At 40.1% G+C, this 21,928-nt stretch overlaps 3 protein-coding genes across 8 annotated transcripts; all 3 read left to right on the top strand.

The window, feature by feature from the left end:
• prr18 (proline rich 18) lies at nucleotides 1-1,698 on the top strand. The gene has a single exon (XM_044212989.1). The coding sequence runs from the start codon at nucleotides 211-213 to the stop codon at nucleotides 976-978; it is 768 nt and encodes a 255-aa protein (XP_044068924.1). The 5' UTR covers nucleotides 1-210; the 3' UTR covers nucleotides 979-1,698.
• Nucleotides 1,699-1,841: 143 nt separating this feature from the next.
• On the top strand, nucleotides 1,842-15,268 carry si:ch211-130h14.4. 5 transcript variants are annotated; one of them, XM_044212984.1, is made up of 14 exons: nucleotides 1,842-2,517; nucleotides 2,664-2,773; nucleotides 4,580-4,699; nucleotides 4,976-5,131; nucleotides 7,487-7,567; nucleotides 7,715-7,853; nucleotides 7,948-8,056; nucleotides 11,135-11,231; nucleotides 13,510-13,581; nucleotides 13,685-13,788; nucleotides 13,991-14,051; nucleotides 14,327-14,466; nucleotides 14,573-14,675; nucleotides 14,753-15,268. In XM_044212984.1, the coding sequence occupies exons 2-14, from the start codon at nucleotides 2,687-2,689 to the stop codon at nucleotides 14,807-14,809; spliced, it is 1,326 nt and encodes a 441-aa protein (XP_044068919.1). In that variant the 5' UTR covers nucleotides 1,842-2,517; nucleotides 2,664-2,686; the 3' UTR covers nucleotides 14,810-15,268. The 5 variants fall into 5 exon arrangements, with proteins under 5 accessions (XP_044068919.1, XP_044068917.1, XP_044068918.1 ...); XM_044212982.1 differs by having other exon boundaries at nucleotides 2,639-2,773; XM_044212983.1 differs by having other exon boundaries at nucleotides 1,842-2,773; nucleotides 14,579-14,675.
• A 562-nt stretch (nucleotides 15,269-15,830) lies between these two features.
• On the top strand, nucleotides 15,831-20,109 carry tbxtb (T-box transcription factor Tb). Of its 2 annotated transcripts, none has more exons than XM_044212987.1 (8): nucleotides 15,831-16,181; nucleotides 16,309-16,573; nucleotides 16,721-16,855; nucleotides 17,021-17,082; nucleotides 17,160-17,242; nucleotides 17,364-17,540; nucleotides 17,889-18,018; nucleotides 19,097-20,109. In XM_044212987.1, exons 1-8 carry the CDS (start codon nucleotides 15,976-15,978, stop codon nucleotides 19,365-19,367), a joined length of 1,329 nt encoding a protein of 442 aa, XP_044068922.1. In that variant the 5' UTR covers nucleotides 15,831-15,975; the 3' UTR covers nucleotides 19,368-20,109. The 2 variants fall into 2 exon arrangements, with proteins under 2 accessions (XP_044068922.1, XP_044068923.1); XM_044212988.1 differs by having other exon boundaries at nucleotides 15,832-16,181; nucleotides 17,181-17,242.
• The last annotated feature ends 1,819 nt before the right edge of the window (nucleotides 20,110-21,928 follow it).

The following is a 21,928-nucleotide window of genomic DNA, read 5'->3' as shown; positions in this document are numbered from 1 at the left end:
CTCGATCATAAAGCAGCCAGGCTGTGTGTGTGTGTATGTGTGTACCAGTTGAACTCCGGTTAGTGTGGACAACAGGTGTACTACAGCCTCTCTCCACCTCGCTGTTGGATAATGCCCGCAGAGCGCCGCTCGTCGCTTTGCGCAGGGCTTCCTCATCTGCACTTTGGACATTTGCACGTTTTTATATCCTGATCACTTCCAGCCACAAAAATGCCTTTTCCGCCCATCAGCCTCCACCAGCGGATCTCCTCTCCTGGCAGGGAACTATTCGGGAAAAAGAAAGCCAACGGAGTGCCTCCTCAGTCTGAGCTCACCAGCAAATCCGGCAGAGAGAAAGGGGGGTCCGATAAGGAGAAGCAGTCCACTTCTTGGGCATCGGCGAATTTAAGGAATTTGGGGCGAAAAGCCCAGCAAGAGAAGAGTAAAAGCTCAGCTCAGAAGGCGGGTGCCGGTCAGGAGACCCAGGGAAAGGGCTCCTGGCTGACGGTGACCAAACCTCAGGACTCATCCGAAGGAGTCAGGCGCTCCAGCTCCATGGACTCCACCAGACACCTCCACGGCAAAGAGGAAGGGAAGAAGGAGATTCAGTTTACCCTCAGTCTCACCCCTGAAGCCATTCTTGTCATCCAAAAACGAAATCTAGAAAAGCAGATGATGGCAAAGCAACAGAAGTGTTGCGCCTCCGCGGACTTTCGGCACAGGCGAGTTTTTCCATCCAAAAAGGCGCACGGAGTGTCCAAGGGCTGCGCTCCTGTCGCCAAAGTGGAAAGCGCAGAGCAGGACATCACCGCCATCGTTAAAATATCTCTTTTGAATGATCAATACAAGTACGATGATGTGGAGTATGAAGAAGAGGATGGAGACGTGGATGAGACTGTTGTGAGGAAATGTAAAGAGTGGCTCAAAGGGGTCGAAAACGCCGCTGCTTTGGGAAAAGTCGACAAACTTTCTGCACTCCCGCACCTTAAAGGCTGCTGACACCTGACTTTTGATCTTTCACTTTTAGACAGCAGCCTGACGAGAGGATGGACTCGTGAAAAGTGTGCACCGATGTAGGCTTGCTGCAATGGCATCGTATTCTTAATTAATTTGAGTCTTGTAAATTAAACGTTTGTAAATGAGGGGAGAACATCCACTTGTGTCCCGAAGAATGTCAGTTTGTTTGGGAATTATTTACTAAAACACTAAAAAAAAAGACACTTATTCAAGATAATAAAAATAGATGAGTAAATTGCATTGGGAATTTCACTCGCCTCAACAAAAATAAGATTTTAAAGCTTAATTGCAGCCTGTGGTTCATCCAACAGTGTTTCTTATGGTTCACAGGGACGTGGCTTTGTGAGTTTAATGCCTATCCAATGTTTTGTTGAGGTTTGAACTGAATACCTTAATATTCTCGTCCTTTGCACGTGGTTTTTGTTTTCAGTGGGGCGCCTGTGGACTGGCAGAGGGGTTTGCGTAAAGGGACGCGAAACCATTCCTTTGTGTTGGAGAACAAAACGCTGTCAACGGATTTATATGCTCCTGCTGCTGAAACCAAACTGGACCGTTTATGTTTCCTCTAATAAGAGGGTTATATCCTTTGTAGGGATTTATCAGTGATGTACAGTATTTAATATTTACTAAATATTTGTACTGTCAAACGTTTTCTCAGCTGATGATTTTATGCTATTTGAAGTAAAATGTTTTTTTAAATGATGCAAGTGTCACTGACCCTTTAAAATCTTTTCTGTTGTGCCGCTTGAATCATTCTGTTACATGACGCTGATTGCATTTAGGTTTCTCTTACACCAGTTCCCAGACGCTACATGTATTTTAAAGGCTCTTTGTTGCCACTGTAGCTACCTGGGGCAATTTGGGCATTAGTGTTCTAAGCTTCTTAGATTTCCTGTTAAGCAGGGTTGACCAGTGTACTGTAGGGCCCAGGTGCATGACCCCCCCACCAGGAAATTACCTCCTGTCTGCTTCACTTCTGTCATATCAAACAAAACAATGCATGTGGCTACTAGATAAGATAAATAATGTTGGTACCAAAATCTGGGAGATATTTTCACCAAAAGTGAAAATTTGAGCTGAGAGCTTAATCCTGACATTTTCATATGGTACTCACTGAGCTACAAAGAAGCATGTTTTTATAATGAACTTCAAGTGAGAGAAATTGAGGGCTTAGAAACAAACCAGTTTGACTGTTTTCAGCAAAAAACAACAACAACAACAAAACATTAGAGTAAATAAGAAATAAAGCCTTAAAGACACTTCTTTGTTAGTCCACTTCAGTTGCCTTCAGTTTATTGTATTTATCGTTAAACCAGTCAAGGGAAACTTTGAACTCCATGCAGGGTCACAAACATATTTAAAATGTGTGTATTTGTGTGTACAATGTGGAGGTTTTGTATTGTTCTGGGTAACTTGGTAACCAGAGTTTTACTCAGAGCATGGTGCACTTTAAAGCTACAAGTTGGACAGAGGAGTTTAAGACATTACAGTGTGTTTGAAAAGCTCACACGCCAACAACTGGTAAGCTATTTTTGAAAAAAGACTTCTACTTAGATCCTCGGGTAACATTGTCGTTTGATATTGATGCCAAATAATTTTCACATCAGCAGTGTGGATTCCTACGTTTCTTTTTTTTTTTCAGTGATCCATGCCTGTTTTCTCTAAAGGTTACCTCAATAGTGGATCTTCCATGAGATCTAAGTGCAAAGACCTTCATCAATCAAGCACTCTGCCCTCTGTTCCGGATGCACTCTTATTACCTGTTGCTGTCAGAAAGGTATTTTAAATAACCCACTCATCAGCACTGAGTTTCATATATTATTCTGCTGTTATCCTCTTAAATGGCATTTTATTCAGGAATGGATAAACATAGAGTAATTGATCAGGTGTCAAATATGTGTCCTAGTACAAGTTTTTATTGTGGTACAGTACAGGACATTACAGTTTTCTTCCTTTCGTCAAGTAAGTAAACAAACAAGCTGCTAGAATAAAGCAGTTTGTCCTAAATAGATGTTCCCACTCAGTGTCACAAAGTGGTTTTATTGTGGCATGCAGACTGAGATCGTGGCTGAGCCAGTACAGTGTGTACCAAGACCCGTTCGGTTCTCCATGGCCCCTGTGATGATATTATCTGCTGGCTCGGTGACTGAAAGTTGTGTAATCCTCCTCTATTGTGTCATTTCAATTGTGGCCTTGTTTATGTGCCTCTCTCTGGTATTCATTGCTGTCTGATTTAGGCCTGAAGCCAAGCTATTTGTGACTGTGTCTGTCCTGGGGGTGAGAACTGTGTTATTATGTCTGAAAAAGCTCAAATACTTGTATTCAATAGGAAAAAGTAGAATTTAAAGGAGCAGGAGCTGGCAACAGTTGAGACGTCGGCTTGGTTACTAGTGGAAACTCGTTCTCCAAACTTCCCTTCAAGGTCTTTTTCATTTGGAGTTGTTAACTCCACCACCCCATGCTGTAGGTCTCTCTTTTCAGCTCTTTTAATCCTCTGCCACAAACTGTCTCTGTGTACACCTCCAGCATCTAATGTCTTTATTTTCTATTTTTGTCTGCAATGTCTCAGTTTCTGATCAGCCAATTCCATCTGCCCTTCTCTTTTTGGAATTAAAAAAAAAAGAAAAACAAGGCTGCAGGCTTCTGTCCACCTCACTGCAGTATCATGATCGCTGTCTAGCAGAGTGACGCGGTACAGCAGGACAGCTGCATTATCCTCCACTGATTTATAGTGGCAGGGAGCGCAGATGGATGCTGCCTTCGCCCCGTCACTGACACTTTGCACACAGCAGTGAGAGCAAAGAACTGCAGGTCCCTTTGCTCTGCCACGACAGTATTACTGTAGCAACGGAACTGATAAATCTTGCGTTTCCAGCAGCTTTTGTGAGAAAAGACAAAGCAGACACTTCCTGAGCAGACTCAGCCCATAAACTTTAGTAATGCGGTCATTCAGTGGCAGCCTGTTAAGGACAAGGCATTTCCCAGGATCAGGGCAACCTCAGAGAGAAGACTCAGATCAGAGTCCTCACATAAAAGCTCAAGCATGTTTTATTCTTCAGTTGAGGGTTATATAAGGAAGCATTTAGCTCCATGTTTTTATGTGGAGTTAATGTTTTGGCATGCATGCTATTACCCCCATTAGCCTTGCATTTTTTGGTGACATGCTCCACGTTTTGCATTTCTTTTCATCTTTTCTTTTCTCTTTATACTCTTAGTGGTCTTTGCTGGGACAAGTCAACATTTGCCTCAAGATGCAATAGTCCTCAAAACCACCCTCTGCGACATCTGTTGGGTATCAGTCTTCATCAGGATTAAATAACAACACGGTTGCCCAATGATATGCTTAGGGCAGATCACAGCCTTACAAAATTAGGTGAAATAAGGTGAGGGCTTTGAAGGTGGGGAGGTGGGCATATTCCTCCTGCGTATCTTTTGGGCATTGCATGAACACAATGTCAGATCGTTGTGTGGGAGGTTGCTCTTGGCAGAGAGGGATTACCAAAAATGCATTCTTTTTTTAATCTTCAGGCAAGCTGACTGATTCACTCCCACAGCATCTAAATTGAGTTTTTACTGTTGATAGGCAGGGGATGAAGTCAAAACCGAGCCCCGGAGGAGGAAGGCAATTCAAGACGGCAGCCCAGACCCAGACCCAGACCTAGACCAAGAGGCCAAGGCCCGGCGTCAGGCTCAGCTGGAGCAGGTTGATAAATACTAATGCTATAAGACACTTTCATATTCACTAAAACACTTATTCTGCTGCCAGTCATCAGCAGAGGAGGCACAAAAATGCAGCGAGAGAGCAGCGTACAAAGAAATATCCACTGATCTGTGATCAGTAATCAATAATCTCATCATCTCCTTATCTGTAGTCAATACTGACACACTTCTCTCTGCCTCCATACTCAGGTGGTGCTTCCCTTTAGCTCACTTCCCTTCAGCTGGGGGGGGTCCTTCATTTTCTTTGTTTATCCTTCAGCGCCATCTAGAGGCCTACAGGAACATGCACCGTCTCCGAGATGCTCTCCATCACCGCTATGCTGCCCTGCTCAAAGACAAAGTCCACTCACAGAGATTACTGCTGCAGCAGAGAAATGACACAGCCAGAGCAAAGTCAGAGAATCAAACTAAGCAGGTAAATCATTACATCTTGATGATTTGCAGAGGTCATAATCTGTCTGACATTCACATTTAATGGTTTCAAATGAAAGATAAGCTTTTCTTTCTTTGTAGTAATCTTATTGATTACATATTATATTCTTTACTATATTAAACTCTTAAGATTAGATACCTTAATCGTTGCTGTCCCTGATATCCCTCAGCCATGTTGAGCTCAGCCTGCAGAGTGTTATCACACCATTACTATCTACTACAACTTGTGGGGGCAAACATCTGCTTTTGGTTTTAGGTTTAATAATTTGCAATCAACCAAAATACCAAAAACCATCTGACATTAAATTAATTGGGGTCTGGGGCCCCTGGGGAGTGGCCTGGTTGGTTATCCAGTTTTATCTATACTACCTGTTCTTCTCTCTGACACACACTACACCAGCAATTACGTTCATCCATGGGACAGTTTTTTCAGCATTTTTCATTGTGGGGCCATTTTACAGGCACATTGGAAATGCAGGCCTGTATGTTTTCAATATGTTTTGTTTATTTCTTTTAATTAATTTAAGAATAAAATTGTTTTTTTTTTGGGCGGGGGGACTTTATCTTAGGACAGATGTACCATTCTGTACCATTAGTAAGTGAGGCCTAACAGACTTAAAGGAGCTGATGTTAATACTCATGTGGCATAAAGTGACTCTTATGCAAAGGTATGCACAATAAACAGTGGTCGACTTCATTTATGGTTGAATTTAAGTACTGTTGTTGCCGTAGAAAAACAAAATGGCATCAGCACATAATTTCTGTCAGACTGCCACCTATTTGTGTGTTTGAAAAACAAATCTGTTATTACACAGGCTAAAGGTTTGGAATTATGACTGTGTTTGAATTTACGCAGTAACTTCAGCTTCAGCTAGTCCGGGGGCCAAGTATTTCGTTGGAGGGCCGGATTTGGCCCACAGGCCACTATTTGCCTACCACTGCACTACACTTTGTCTGGGCTCAAATACACAACCCTGCAAATCAAAGCCTCTCTGTTTTGACTACAACACCTTCACTTTCTCTTTTACTCCTCAAGTGACATGCATGTCATTAAAACAATTAAAACAGCTGCAGTTAACAACTTAATCCTGTGAGTCTTTATGTCCTGCACAGTATAGGCAGTATAGTAGGTTAACACTTGATGAATGTGACTTCAGTAGCAACTATTGTATGAACCTCCTTTAGTCAGATGTTAACTTACTACAGATGAAACAAATAATAACCAATCGTTTTTGGTTCATCCTACGGAAGTAAAGAAAGGCTGTAATAATTAGAATTTTATAAGCAACAGAATACCTAATTGTGAAATTTAATCACCAGTGAATTTATAACACTGAAATATTTTTTCGCGCCCACCCTAGTTTCTCCTACACGCTTGGAAGGGGAGGGTGATGCAAGCAGTATTCAAATGGTTGCAAACTGCAATTTCACTGCTAGATCCCACTAAATCCTACACACTGGACCTTTAAGATTACTTAAAGTCAAAATTTTTAAATGGCACCACTTGAAAGCACCCTCTGGAAATTTGAAAGAGAGGAATTCAAACCACAAAAATTCAGATAAAATAATATTCAAGTAAAATACTGTATGTCAATGCTGTGAATTCAGTGGTATTTAAATATCAACAATAAGTGTTTGGTAATGGTGAGATTTCACAGTTACATATTTAGTTATTTATAAGATTCAAATGAACATGGCCTTTTTTTACTTCCATAAATTCTTTCACTTTTAAAAAAATAATTGAATTTCCTGTTGTGTGTATAAGTCTCTTTCTACTGTAGCTGCTGTGATTGACTTTGATTTTGACTGTCTTGTCTCTGTTCTGACTGGGTGTGAAAAGAGCAATAAGCTTGAGAGTGCCTACAAAGAGGGGGTCTAACATGAGAGAGATCCTGTCTTATCTTCCCCTCCTGTAAAAGCTGAGTTTCTTTAGGAGGATGTAATTGTCCGCTCTAATGACTTGCACTTGGTGGGGGGACAAAGAGAGCACAATAAAGAACTTTAGAGGCCCTCCAGTTGGAATCCTTTGCTTCAAATTGCTGAGCAAATGAAACTACCCGTTGTTTCCCCGGCTCGGATCGAGAGGCTCTGTCATAGACACAGAGGTGAGGCAGAACCAAAGCAGGCAAAGGCAAGAACACCTGCTGGGGCCTAATTGGTCCTTGCTGCAGTTAATGGCTTCCTGTGGCTGCGTGTTTACTTCTCATTTGTTCTGTGTGCTCTGTTTCCCAGCCCCTGAAACAAGGGAGGTTCACTTTGAATCTCTATTCCCACAACTCTCTGTCTCTGTTCTTCTCGGAGTGTCTGTCTGCCTCCTTCTCATTTCTTCTTTACTCAGAAACAAAAGAAGTTGGCCTTCTCCAAGCTGCAGCACAATGACTCATACCTGAGGTCCCTCCCCAAAACCAGCTATTACCTGGTAGGTTTTGTCCCAGCACCGAAAGTATGCTTGCACCAAAAAATGTGAAAAGGACACATGACTTTAATCCGTTCTGTCATTGATTTATATTTCATCCCTCACTGTGACATTCATTAAAGTGTTCTGTCACTTTATCTCTTTTCACAGATCTTTGACCTCCAGAAGCAGTTAGCTGAGCGTGGACATCTGAAAACCCACCATGACTTGGAGAACTTTTATAGGTCAATCAAATATAGCCATCACCCATCACAGCTACATAAAAGTCTGGAGGCTGTCAGGAAAAGGAGTTACGTTACAGTTTGATATACAAACTGTCTTTCTAGATCTATTTTTGAGAAACCATAGATGTGACTTTGTATTTATGTATGTAATGTTAACAGTGCTGGAAAGCAGATGTGCAGCTGATTTGATGACCCAATACAAGACATCAGAAAAACATCCCTGCACTGCTGAAGATAGAGGACATGACAACGACATTTCTCATTCCAGGTGGAGACTACCTACACTGTAATATGTCTGTGTTTGTTTTAGATTTTCTTGAGTATTGACCACTTTGTCTCTTTATTCTGGATGCTTGTCCAGTGCTAGAAGTTACTTTGTGGCTTGTTCTCACTCATCTTTCTCTTTAAGTCACAACCAAAAGACCTGTTTCATTCGTTTCATTTTTTTCAAATTACCATTATCTCTGCTGCTGTTGATTATGAAACCTGTAATATTCAGTACTTATAAAGTAATAGTTTGATATTTTGTAAAGTAAGCTTATTCGCTCTCTTTCCGAGTGTTAAATGAGAAGATTGATACCACTCTCACATTTGTCCATTAAATATAAGGCTACAGCCAGAAGCCAGTTAGCTTAGCATAGCATAAAGAAGTTATATTGAGTGAAAGTGAAAAAACGAGTTTTCTGGGGTTTATGTGCTGGACTATAAGCTAAGGTAACTTAGATTTATTGTACAGACATGAGAGTGGTGTCAATCTTCTCACCTCACGCTAACTCTCCGCAAGAATGCACTATTGCTTTAAAGTGACACAATGTATAAGTCTTAAGTTCATTTTAGTTAGCAGCATAAAATATTCATCTGGCACCAAAATGTTTGTCAAATAAATTGGAAGACTCACAGTATATTCTGTATATCTGAGGACCTAAATGTCTGAGGTTTTATGTGTCAAAGATACAGCTGGTGTTGATGGTGAGCCTGCAGGGAGATGGGACTCAGCTGCAGAGGCCTCTGGTCTAAAACTGTTAGCACTCTGGATCTCTGTTTGCGCTGCTTTTAAGAACAAACACTGACTCCATTGGAGGCTTGTTTAGCATGGAGCCTCCTGGAGGAGAAAGCTGATTACTCACGTAGAAGTGAGATGACCAAACACAATCTGACCCTGCTGTTGTGGAGACTCACCTCCTCGGATGGTTGCTTTGACTCTGACAAACATCATCCAGGGGAAAATGTCATAATTATGTCCGCTACAAAAGAGATATAGCAATTGGGCCAGTGGTGTCACTTCATGCCAGCACTGCGAGCAGATGTTGAACTGTTTGGAGAGTTTCTTCTCATTTAAAGTTTTATGGGCTTCCAGGCAAACAGCGCTCCATTTACCAAAAAGTGGCAGAGATAATCTGAGAGTTTGTGTTTCCACTCATCACTAGTTATACAAGAATTTTCCCTGTTATCAAAAATAAGTTAACTACATATGCTTTAGTTTTCAGAAACTTTGAAGATTTTGCTTACACTTCAGTTGACACTGAAGTGTCAACTGAAGACTGAATGTCTTTCACTTTATACACTTGAACTGACACTAATTTCTTTCAGGACTTCCACTTCAACTGACACTTCTATCTAAATTTTTCACCTAATATCAACTGACATTTCATCTCCTTTCAGCACTTTCACTTCAACTGACACTTCAACTTCACATAGTACTTACACTTAAATTGACACTTCAACTTCATCCAAACTGAACTGAAACCTCAGCTTCTTTCAGCACATTCATTTTAACTGCTATTTTAACTTCTTTCAGAAATTGTAGTTCAACTGCCACTTTAACTACAACTTCAACTATTTCAGTATTTCAACTATTTCAAATGTTTCAACTCCTACATTTTAACAGCGAAAACTCTTAAAAGCTTCTCTTTCTTCCCTTTTTCCCATTGTGAGGGCTTTCCGCCATTGTCTCTTCTTATCATAACACACAACAACTGGCAATTAACTTAAGCGCTGTAAATTCCACTACAAATTTCACAAATTATACTGCACTACTGTTTTTACTTTTATTCTAAAGAAAGTAATCTCCAAGGCATGTTGTTCAGATCCACTTGCTCATATCACCCTCAGTGTCCTTTGTGTTTACATGCTGTGAATGTATAACAGAACAGTGTTGGCCACTGTCAGCCTTGTTGTTAATTAGGGCTGAACTCTGTTTAGAAGGAGCATGTATGATGTAGTACGAAGCTGCCACCGTGAAACAGCACATTGGCTTGGGGACATTAGGAGCTTGGTAAGAAGATGAGTGAAGGCTTGCGCTGACAAGTCCTCCATCAGTGTGAAATCTCACCGCTCCACAGACAAACATGGCGAGACAGCGCACCACCATTCCCCCCAACCCAGCTGTGCCATAGGCACATTCCCCACATCCATAAGAAATACCCAAAATAAAAGCAATTAGAGCTGAAGCCAAAATATGCAGTCGGCAAAGTCCTTGTTTATGTTTTAAGTAATGAGCCAATTCATCCAATCTGTCCTGCTTTGTGGCTATTTATATATTTATTATTAGCTGCTATGATTTATTGGACAGTTGAGGCAGTAATTTGCTATCTTTGTGGCCATCTGGTCATCGTCTCTTCAACATGTTGAATTTCAAGTATGCATGACAAGTCTGCAAAATTAGATTGACCAGAACATACCATGTCTATTACTCTAAATTGACTTCAATGAGTGGAAAATGTACATAAGACAACGCTGGTCTAGTTGCCTCTTATTTTGTAGGATCCTGCTAGGCAACATTTTCTTTTCATATTCAAGCTTCAACCGTGTCACCTGTCAACATGTCAGCACTAATATTGTATATATATGAGTGCACAGGTCCACATCCTCATTCCTCCACCTGCATCCTGTGCAACTCATGGGGTTTGTATAGATCTGTTACCTGCTGCACTGTCTTGTGAGTAAACGCTGCCTTGCTCAGGAGTCCTCCCTGGAGCCAGTTTGCACTCAGCAGCCAAAGTGTGTTGTCACCCGAGTGCGCAGTGTTATTGGGTGTGAGCTGCACCACACTATGGCTAATCTTGAGAAGTAGCACACCATTAGGAATATATTAACAACCCGACATTTTGTGTGCAGGTCACACATCACAGTAGCAAGCAAGTTGACCAGACAATGAAGATGTTTTTGCACATTTGTAAAAGGTTGACACAGTTTTCTTCAATCATTATGGTTAAAGGTTAAAGTAGGATTTCCTGTAGATTGCCTTTTGTTCTTCCAGCTGTAAAATTGACTGATGCGTGTGTGTGTGTGTGTGTGTGTGTGTGTGTGTGTGTGTGTGTGTGTGTGTGTGTGTGTGTGTGTGTAGGTTTTTAGAGCGAGGGTCTGGTTCAGGGGAGAGTTTGGCGGAGCTGATCTTCGGTGGCAGCCAGGAAAAGGATGAAATTGAGCAAATGTTTCCCAAGGTTAGTGTCAAAACCACAGGGGCAGTAATCCCACTTAACAAGGGCAGTCAGAGGTAAACACACCTGGAGCAGTGATCACCCAACTGCCTCCTCAAACCAACACGCATAAACCCACACTGATAGAATACACTCCGCAGTAATATATATTACTGTGGGCTTAATAATACATTTTCATTCTCTTTGTGTCAAGCTTTCTCAATTTTCTCCCACCATGTGTAAGTAACATCGAACACTTAAAAAACAAAATATTAAAGGAATAGTTTGACATTTTCTGAAATACGCCTATTTGCTTTCTTGTAGAGCGTTAGATAAGAAGATTGATACCACTCTCATGTTTTTTTGCTAAATATGTAGCTGGAACCAGCAACTGGTTAGCTTAGCTTAGCATAAAGACTGGAACCAGGGGAAATCACTAGCCTGGCTAAAAAATACACCAGTGGAAGACCAGCACCTCTAAAGTTCACTAATTGACATGTGTCAAGAAAAACTCCCACCATGCCTAACCTTAACGCAAAGAACAGACAGAAGACTTGTTAAAGATTATTGATTAAATTATGACATTTTGGAGAAGGCAGAAAATTAATATTAAGTGATAGAGGCATAGAGAGCCTTATTTCCAATCTTTACAGTGATACCACAGATTAGGCCAGAGGCTGGTAAAGAGACTCAGAGAAAAAGTGAGAACATTGGAGATGTGGTTATGCTCAGGTGCTGAGGTGAGCATATACAGACAAGCATGCAGGACTCATTTTTCTCTCACCTCTGTGTCAAAATGGGTTTGAGCAAACAGAGGACGAGTCTGGCTGGAGGGAGAGCAGGGGAAGGCAAACAGTGGTCAGACAAGACTGGTCAAAGCCAGCAGGCATGCAGGAGCATTACTCACTCGCAGCTCTGTACTGACTCTCAGATCCTCCACTGCCGGAGAGGTCTGTCAAACCTATATACACCCTTAGGGCGTCAATCCAGGGTTCAGGCTTTGGGTGTTTGTGAGGCACCTACAATACATACTGTATCTGTGGGAACTGTGGTGACATCAGGAGACCACAACCACCAGACTTGTTGTATCATTCCAATAAGTGAAGTATTTTAGTTATATTTAGTTATAGTTCTCTGAATTATCGTTTAGTTGTCCTGAGGCAGGCTGTCTATTCACCTAAAAGTGAAATAATAAATTGAAGGATAAAAGTCTCTGATGTGCCACCAGTCTGCTGCTCTACTTTCTTGTTTACCTCACAACTCTCATTTTTTAAGTCATATTTTGTTTTTTGTTTAATCAAATTACATTATATTGTCATGTTTTCCAAGTATTTAATCAACTACATTTATGCGATAAATTAATGAGACCGAATTAAAGGACAATACCAATGTTTCTGCATCTTTTAGCCCATTTACTACAAATTATGTATAGTTTATATGACTGCCAACTGTTTTCCAAAGTGCTTTAGATATTTCAATGTGTTTTTTCACAACTTGAAGGTTGCCACATGGCTTCCATTTATTTCAATATAAAAATCAGCTAGCAGAGACTTGTTTGTCTTTGGTATTAAATCACAATGAACATCATAGACACTCCTATTATACCCAAAGGTATTTTGTTGTTGAATAGAAGTTTAGATTTTACAAATCAATCTACACTCATAAACTACATCATGCAACAATGCAGAGCTATAAGTACAATTAAAGCTGTTGACAGTATGTTGACAGTAACATCATAACTTCAGCAAGTTTGTGTCTCGTAACTTTTCATACCCTACTGGGTCAAACAGAAACCAGTAGTGGCCTGGAAGGTGAGAATATCAGAATAAAAAATCCAGTACACAACATGTTATAAATAAAATGACTTAGTAGTAAATGGATGAAAACATACAAAAACACTATTGTGGTCCTTTAAGCTTTAAAAAAGAATCAAAGCAAAGTGAATACAGACTTGAATGTATTCTCTGAGGTTTATTTGATGTTCACCTGCATTTTATCCTTTGATGATAAGGGGATTGGCCTGGGGGAATCTAAATAGTACCATATACATTAATTCACAGTGCTGCAGTCCCACATCAGGAAGTGGCTTAGTGTGACAGTTAGCGCTGGGTGGGGTGTTAGAGGAGAAGAGAGAGGCGCCAAATGGGACACTGGGACTGTGGGAAATGACACTGGCTATGACACCTCTGACTTTTACACCGCGGTTACCTCAGCTCGTATACACGGGGATGTTTCTTTTTAAATTACAAAATGATTAATGGACAAGGAAATGATAGATGAATGTAATATGTGCCACCCACAGATTAAAGCCCCCACATTTGCAACCCTACAGCCTAACTTTATGAGGAACTTCCAGAGCAAGATGTCTGATTTGGTAGGTCAGCCATTAATATTGCTTCTTGTAGTTACAGAGTGTGGTAGCCCAGCACAGAAAAACAGAGGGAATTGCTCATGTTTACTGCTTTCTCTCAAACCAGATTATCCCTGAGATCCCTGAGAAGAGCAGGAAAGCAGAGATTTACTTGAGACGGCTGAGACAAATGCATGATCTTTGTTTAACCAACATGGCTTTTTCCCAAAGGTTGGTAATTCAGCAAACAGGCAGACACATAAAGGAAATGATACACTGACATGGATAATTTAACCTTTTTCTATAAAGTCAGATTTTGTTTTAAGTAACATTCAGAACTAATGAGGACACAAGAGATCAGAAGGAGTCTTTCAAGTGCTCTGTAAACTAAGTGGGGTTTGTTTTTCTCTGCTTGCTGTGAACTCTGGTCCAGACTACTGGACAGGGAGACAGACTCACTGTGCTGGCAGGAGGAGCGAAGCGACCAAGATTTGGTTAGTAACACAAACCAGCCACAACACAACACAACACAACACCACAGAGCTCTATGGAAGCTAACACGTAGCTGTCACACACTATCTGCCTTTAACGTTTATTTTTTCTTTAGAAGACACCATGGCAACAGGTCACACCGAATAAAATTACCAGCATACAGTAGTTATTTGTGAGCATGACACTGCTGCGCTATATGTTTGGTTGTAAATCAGTTCATATGTTTCATGAATTGAGTTATCAGTGAGAATTTTTTTCCGTTCTTGTTCTTCCATAGGTGCTTCCAGGCATTGACTCGAAACAAAGGAAGACGAGCCAAACCAACCAGCCACCTCTCTGCTCTCCGAAACAGCCAAGAACTGTCCAGAATGACCGACCTTCATGTCCCCAACAGCTGAGCAGAATGACCTCGGCCAGGTGTGTGAAAACAAACATTCATAACTTTATTTTTTAAATTTGTTTGTTGGAGACAAAAGACTGATTGTCATTCGGCATTGTGTGTGTGTGGGTGTTTTCTTGGCAGCCACAGGCACTTTGAGACTCTGGTTTGGGACACAGCAGTGTGCTGCCGTAAAACACCTGATCCCTTATCCATTGAAGATGTGTGTCAACAAAAGCATGTAGAGGTAAAATTTCTCAGATTTAATTCATTTTTGTAAAGCTTGTAATGTTTTTTTAATATAATATTCTGTTCTCTCTTTAGATATTTGACCGGGGGTTTACACTATGGAGAAACTACACAGAAAACACAGATCACTGAAGATATCACCACCACACCATCTCTTTATGTGGAATATGTGCAATTATTATTGTGTCAATTACCTGTAATGTACATTTTATGGATTCATTAATGTGTCTCATCTGTGACAAATACATTTTACTACCTTCTTTTACATTACAACCATGTGTTTTGTCCCTGTTACACTGGTTAACTACTATTATATACTTTTATACTGTCATAACAATACTACATAACAACTATTCTATATTATATTTTAGTAATATTAAATTATTTTAATATATCATATGTGATTTTAGTTATATATACATTAAAGTCCTTATACATGTGTAGGGTTTCTGAAATACAAGTTAAGTTAAACTATTTGAACTGAGATAAGAACTGATGTGTGATGATGATGATGAAGATTAACAGCCAGCAGTTTGTTCTTTTAAGTGACACTTCAAAAGTTTGTAATAAAATTATTATGGGTGATTATTATGGGTGTGGTTGTTACATATGAGTGTAATTTTTCCTCTTAGCATGTTAGCATGTATTTATGTATTCATTCATTCATTCATTCATAATATTAGAAGAAGTTCTTTCATCCCCTAGTTGGCACAGTGTTACCCCACTAACACAGGACTGAAAAGGGTTTCAGGTGTCTTGAAAATGTCCTGAAAACAGTCCCAGTCAGAACAATGTATCAACATTTAAAGCATTTATCATAAAAATTGGGCAACATTTCACATTAAAAGTTCAATAAATCAGAAACAAATCTGGAACAAAATCTGAGCCTTCTGGGTCCGGAGACCAACCGTGGTCAGCCTGCAGAGGTTTGGTTTCTGCAGGTGCGGCTTTGATCTAAGTGTCAATATTTACAGGTTGATGTAATAAAGTAGGTTAAACTGCTTTATTCAAAACGCTGCCATCCTGAGGACCTCAATGATATGGCCGCTCCCAGCCAATCGGTGACAAGCCCGCAAAGATCAAAGAGGAGATGAGCCAACCATCTCTGCTCCAAACACCCATCCCGAGATGGAGCTTCTCTTCAGCCTATATATTTGGGAGCTGCTCATGGCTGTTCTGCGTCCTGAGATAACTGAGACACAAGAAGAAGACAGAGATTCTGGAGCAGATTTCGTTTTGGGTTTTTTTCCAATAAGACCTGTGATCACAACTATTCAGCCCTGGAGCTGTTAGATAGGATGGCCACAGGCGCCGGCGAGTGTCCCGGGAAGGCCAGTCAGCACCGGGTGGACCACCTCCTCAGTGCCGTGGAGAGTGAGCTGCAGGCCGGCAGCGAGAAGGGCGACCCCACGGAGAAGGAATTGAAAGTCTCCCTAGATGAGAGCGAGCTTTGGCAAAAATTTAAGGATCTTACAAATGAAATGATAGTTACAAAGAATGGCAGGTGAGCTTAAATTCACACAAACAGTATGTAATATGAGATAGATGGATATATTGTATATATATATATATATACAATACAGCACTTTTAAATATGAATACAATTATTTGTATCATTCTTTATTATCAAGGCGCATGTTTCCGGTGCTGAAAGTGAACGTGTCTGGATTGGACCCGAACGCCATGTATTCTTTTCTGCTGGACTTCTTATCTGCGGACAACCACAGGTGGAAATATGTGAACGGGGAGTGGATCCCTGGTGGCAAACCTGAACCTCAAACTCCCAGCTGTGTGTACATACATCCGGACTCTCCAAACTTCGGGGCGCACTGGATGAAAGCTCCCGTCTCCTTTAGTAAAGTCAAACTCACCAATAAACTCAACGGAGGAGGTCAGGTAAGGAGATTTAGCACTTTCTTCAGATTAAAAACAGTTCAGTCTCTTCCGTGTTCTTTACTAAATTCTATGCTTTAAATTTCAAAATAAAATACATAAGTCAGGCATATGAAATGACCATCTTCGTGTTGATCTGTTGTTTTTCAGATAATGTTAAATTCCTTACACAAGTACGAGCCACGCATCCATATAGTGCGGGTTGGAGGTCCCAGGAGGATGATCACCAGCCACTCTTTCCCAGAGACGCAGTTCATTGCAGTAACAGCATACCAAAACGAAGAGGTTGGCAATCAAATATTTTAAGATTAAAAAACGTATTAAAAACGAATGACACTAAAATTAACGTAACAATAATGTTTCTTGTATGCGCGCAAAATGCGTGCGTAATTTACGCACAGCACTTACGCACAGCTTTTAATTATTTTTTGTTGTTGTTTATGTTTTCAGATAACTGCTCTTAAAATAAAGTACAACCCTTTTGCCAAGGCCTTCCTAGATGCAAAGGAGAGGTAAGAATACACATTGTTTTCACAAGAACATTTTATTGATGTCTATGTGTAAAAGTTCAGTTTAACATTATGTCAAGTATATCATCAATCATTTTCAGAAGCGATAACAAAGACATAAGAGAAGATGCCAATGAAAACCAGCAGTCAACTTACTCTCAATGTAAGTATTGTATATATATATACATATATATTTCATTTATTCATCACATTTCATCTCACACTTTCTAAGCTATATGGTGCTCATATGGTTTCATCATGTCTTTTCTCATCTGGGGAGCCAGTAGGTGGTTGGTTTATTCCAGGCACAGGCTCTCTCTGCCCTCCTGCCAGTCCTCACAGCCAGTTTGGGAGTCCCATCTCCCTCTCGCCGTCCCATGGCTGTGAGCGCTACTCCACCCTGAGGAACCACCGCTCTGCCCCTTACAGCAGTCCGTACGCCCATCGGACCAACTCGCCCAGTGAGTGTCCTCCTCCACCTTTTACTTTCATACATCCAGGACCACTTCCTCCCTGGCTATTAACAAGAAACTCAAACAAATGTTGCTGAGCGTGGAATGTCTTGCATTCCTCTGGCTTTTGTGTGAGTGGAGCCACAGAGCTATAAATGGTTGAGCTTCAGACGAGGAATGTATGGAGAGAATATTCACACCTTTAACTCATACTGATATCAGAGGGACAGGAAGTCTTGAATCATACTGAGAAAACAACAGGTTTAGTGATACATATTTTGCTTTCTGACAAATATGTTTGAAACAACTAGTGACCAGTGTACCTACTAAACCCCAGTGCCTCTGTTTTTGTTGCAGTCAGTTACTCCGATAACTCAGCCTGTCTGTCGCTGCTCTCAAGCCACGATAACTGGTCCAGTCTACAGATGCCAACACACTCCAGCATGATGCCCATGACCCACAATTCCACGTCTGGTACCAACTCTAGGTTTGTGTAGTTCCTCTTTTTTTATTATTGCATCAACTCAACACATTACAGTACAACTCACAAAGACAAAGAAGTTGATTGAGACAGAGAAAGGAACTAAATTAGAAAAAAAACTTAGGATGCTTTGAATCTTAGGTGCACAGTTCTCGCATAGCTTGTGCAAGCAGTGTCCATTTCTCCATGAATATTTCCCTTTTCAACTTTTTTTTAAATTGCAGAACAGGAACAGAACAACTGTGAAAAGTTACAGGTAACAGGGCATTAGGAGATTTAGGTATCACAGGTGCAAGTTGCGATGGAATAATAAGTTAAACATAAGATAAATATACAAGCGGTAAACTCGATAATTATGGTGAGAAAAGAAAAGACGAGCCATCAGGTAAAATAAAGCTTGGTTATATATTAGATGTTTGTGGGGGGGAAAGAACTATAAGAGGCCAATAGTTTTATGCATGTCTTGTTTTTAAGCAGAGTTGAGTAAGAAATCTATTTATGCTTAAAGAATGAGTGACATTTGGTACACCTTTCAGCTTTGCTTGCGTAAAAAACATTTTGCCATCAGAATAAAACAAATTAACCATGTACTGTATCTCTGAGGCTAAAGTAGTATGAAGAATTTACTTTGGAAAACAAAAAAATGACTGAGATCGTCCCAAATTTCAAAGTTTCCTCACAAGTAAACAGCAGATGAATAAGGGTTTCATCATTTCTTATTTCTGCTGTGAACTTCATGTCATAAAACATCTTAACGCTTTCTCTCCAGGAGACCACGATCCTTTTTTTTTTTTTGCTGTTGAATTTAAAATCCTTAAGAGAGCATGAATCAACTTATTGTCTGAAATGTTTTTGTGTATTTCTTCTTAATTCTCCATCTTGTCTTTTTCGCTGCACTTTATGCAAACATTGGCTTAACATTCTCTATCTAATGTACTGTAACTCATTAATATATCTCACAAACTCAACACACTTTTTAATTAGTCATTAATGGACAGCATTTTTTAACTTTTGCATGAGTAGCATTAATAAAACATCCTAAGAAGAGATGAGTAAGAAGTTTTCTATCCGTGTCTCTGCACAGTCAGTACACCAGCCTGTGGTCTGTGAGTAACTCGCCCCTGAGTCCCGTGTCCCAGAATGGGGGGATAAACAACAGCCTGAGCTCCCAGTTCCTTCGAGGGTCCAGCAGCCACTACCCCAGCCTGTCTCACTCAGTCACAGTGCCCTCCTCTGGCTCTCCCATGTATGACAGCGGCTCAGCCACAGAAGTGCACGACATGGCTCAGTACGACACCTCTCCACACGGGCGATTACCTTCAGCCTGGACTCCTGTGACACCTCCGTCCCTCTGATGGAAGTGTCTCTGCAAGCTTGGAGAAAGACGGCCATGAAATATTGTCTGCAGGATGTTTCATCTGCTGTAACTTAAAGGAACAATCAACCCCAAATTTAATAGATTTTTATTTGTTTCCAAATCAAATTTCACAGGCAAAAGACTGTTTTCAGTTAAGTTCTTCACAATCCAAAAATGTTTCACTTTCCGATTGGTAGAAGCAACACTTTGAGTTCTTGAACTAACCCTTTAAAGATGTATTTTGGTCTCAATAAATTACCTACAGTTTCTATGTTTTTAACTTTTAAACCACAAAATGAATATTTTTATTTTTCTTTTGGGTTGATTTTTCCCTTAAGCTCATCAAATATTTTTGGAAAAACATATTTATAGTTTGTGAACTAAAATCCATTTTAACCTGCTTATATTAAGCATAACTCCATGATATTCACAGCAATAAGCACATGAAATGTACAGCTGGAACATGTTCAATGATAAACATTGTTTATAGTGTAAATGACAAAGTAATTGAGGTTTACCTTGTAAATAGATAAATGAGGCTTTTTATACCACAATGACGCCGTTTGAGATTTTATGTTCCAGATTGTTTTTAAAATGAAATGAAAAGGGGGATCTAATGTCGATACTCTGCTATGCAGATGACACACAACTTTCCATATCATTAAAAAAACATGTTGAGGTCTCTCAAAAGGCTGTTTTTGAGTCCATATACCTGACATTAAAAACTTGAATCTGCTTTACTTCCTGTTGCTCATTGCACACTACACTGCATTCATGTTGTTGTTTAAGTTGTCCAAATTCATCCACCTTAGTCACAGTAGAGGAAAACTACTTTCACAGTTCTTTTTCCATTACCATCGTGACTCCACAATGAGAAATTCATGTGATCACATGAAGCACCACATGTGATTTAATTCACTGATAAGTGGGATGAAACCAGAATTCTGGCCTATTTATTTCAGTGTCTGGCTATGGACTATCCTCCAGTGGCCATTTTTTAAATTATAATTTGCATAAGTGGTTCACAAAGTCTGGTCCAGGGACGTCCAGGGTTGCTTTAGATTAATGGAGGTCCCCAGCAACATGAGGGACAGTTTGAGTTGAGTGTTCTTTAGTTCCTTGGGAGATAAAATTGGGTCAGTGGTCTAATTGCAGTCTCATTAGCGGCTCTTGATTGAATTTCCATCATTTGTACAGAACTCTCTTGTTTAGTCGAAAGCACCTGTTTTGTTTATCAACCTACCTCCCAAAGATATTGAAGGCCCACTCTTAAAGATTCTCTAAAACTCATCTTATAATACCAATTGCTGCCTTCCAATGCTTGTTTGTTGGTTTTGTCTCTCTTTGAAATGAACATTCACTCAGCTGTTTGTGATTAAATGAGCTGTACTGGTGACGCCTCTCTCTGGCAGATGCTGAAAAGAACAAAACAAATAGAACATAACCAGAAAATGCACTTTAAGCTAAAATTAACTTGATTTTCCTAAAACAACACACTGCCTTCATCCTGTATGGTCTTAACATTCCTTATATCACACTTGAAATATAATTCTGTGTTCCTATTTTTCATTTCATCATAGGCTATTCCTATTTTTTTGTGACATTACCCTCAAAATCTGCAGTAAAAGTGTCAGCTAACTCTGTGCATCCTCCTGCTCCCTTTTTGAGCGTAGAGAAGGAGTATTTTGCACACATGGGTGAGGAATTACATCTGTGTACATCTGAAGGAGGGAGTTTGACTGCTGGGACTGTATAGACTGTGTGTGGATGTCAGGGTGAGAAACCCCAGAGATCAACACTCAATTTTAGCCCTCTCACCATGTTTCCATTCACATCTCCCTGACATGAGGGCAGTTTTCTCCTAAAGGATATTGATGACACAACTTTTGTCATACTCAGTTTAACCACCTGAGCTCTAAAATTCTTAATATACTTACATATCTTTTAATATATCTATTATTACTTGAAGCCCTTAGTCAGTGATAAATAAGATTAACTGTGTTTTCATTTGCAAAACAACTTCCTATTTATTAAAATTACAGAACTGTTCCATCCCCCTTTAAGTATGCATAGAGCTTTTTAGCACCAACCTGTCATAGTACAAGCCCAGGCATGCATTTTGTTAATTAGGTGTGAAAAATGTATTAAGTCTTGTTAGTACTGGTATGACTCGAAAATGAAATTAGGACATACTTCACTGTGTTTTTTCGTGTTTGACCTACGTTATTGAACTGAAACCTTTGACATGTATTTAAAGGTTTTCTAAATAAAAATGGATTCACAAAAATATTTTACATCATTTACTAAAAAATAGTTTTATTATAACTTGTGACCAACAACATATTCACAACTCAAAAGGTATGACCTTTTCTTAATCCTGATACCGTATCTTTAACTGTAAGGGTGGACTGCTCATTTTGTAAAGCTGTTGTAAGCAAGATAACTACAGATCTCACTTAGTTGGATAGCAGCTGCATCATTGAGTAAACTACCAAAACCAACGAGATACATCTGAAATACTCACCACTTCCTGTATGGACACCCACCACTTTGGATCTG

Source organism: Siniperca chuatsi, linkage group LG11, assembly GCF_020085105.1.
Source record: "Siniperca chuatsi isolate FFG_IHB_CAS linkage group LG11, ASM2008510v1, whole genome shotgun sequence".
Classification (NCBI taxonomy): Eukaryota; Metazoa; Chordata; class Actinopteri; order Centrarchiformes; family Sinipercidae; genus Siniperca; species Siniperca chuatsi.
This window is presented reverse-complemented; position numbering and strand designations above follow the sequence as displayed.

What these genes read in the sequence shown, in the direction of transcription:
- prr18 (XM_044212989.1), top strand. Translation starts at nt 211, where the DNA reads ATGCCTTTTCCGCCCATCAGCCTCCACCAGCGGATCTCCTCTCCTGGC.
- si:ch211-130h14.4 (XM_044212982.1), top strand. Translation starts at nt 2,645, where the DNA reads ATGCCTGTTTTCTCTAAAGGTTACCTCAATAGTGGATCTTCCATGAGA. An exon ending in AACGACATTTCTCATTCCAG is followed by an intron (nt 8,057 to 11,134) that starts GTGGAGACTACC and finishes GTGTGTGTGTAG; the next exon opens with GTTTTTAGAGCGAGGGTCTG. An exon ending in GTCAACAAAAGCATGTAGAG is followed by an intron (nt 14,676 to 14,752) that starts GTAAAATTTCTC and finishes TTCTCTCTTTAG; the next exon opens with ATATTTGACCGGGGGTTTAC.
- tbxtb (XM_044212987.1), top strand. Translation starts at nt 15,976, where the DNA reads ATGGCCACAGGCGCCGGCGAGTGTCCCGGGAAGGCCAGTCAGCACCGG. An exon ending in ATAGTTACAAAGAATGGCAG is followed by an intron (nt 16,182 to 16,308) that starts GTGAGCTTAAAT and finishes TTTATTATCAAG; the next exon opens with GCGCATGTTTCCGGTGCTGA. An exon ending in AACTCAACGGAGGAGGTCAG is followed by an intron (nt 16,574 to 16,720) that starts GTAAGGAGATTT and finishes GTTGTTTTTCAG; the next exon opens with ATAATGTTAAATTCCTTACA.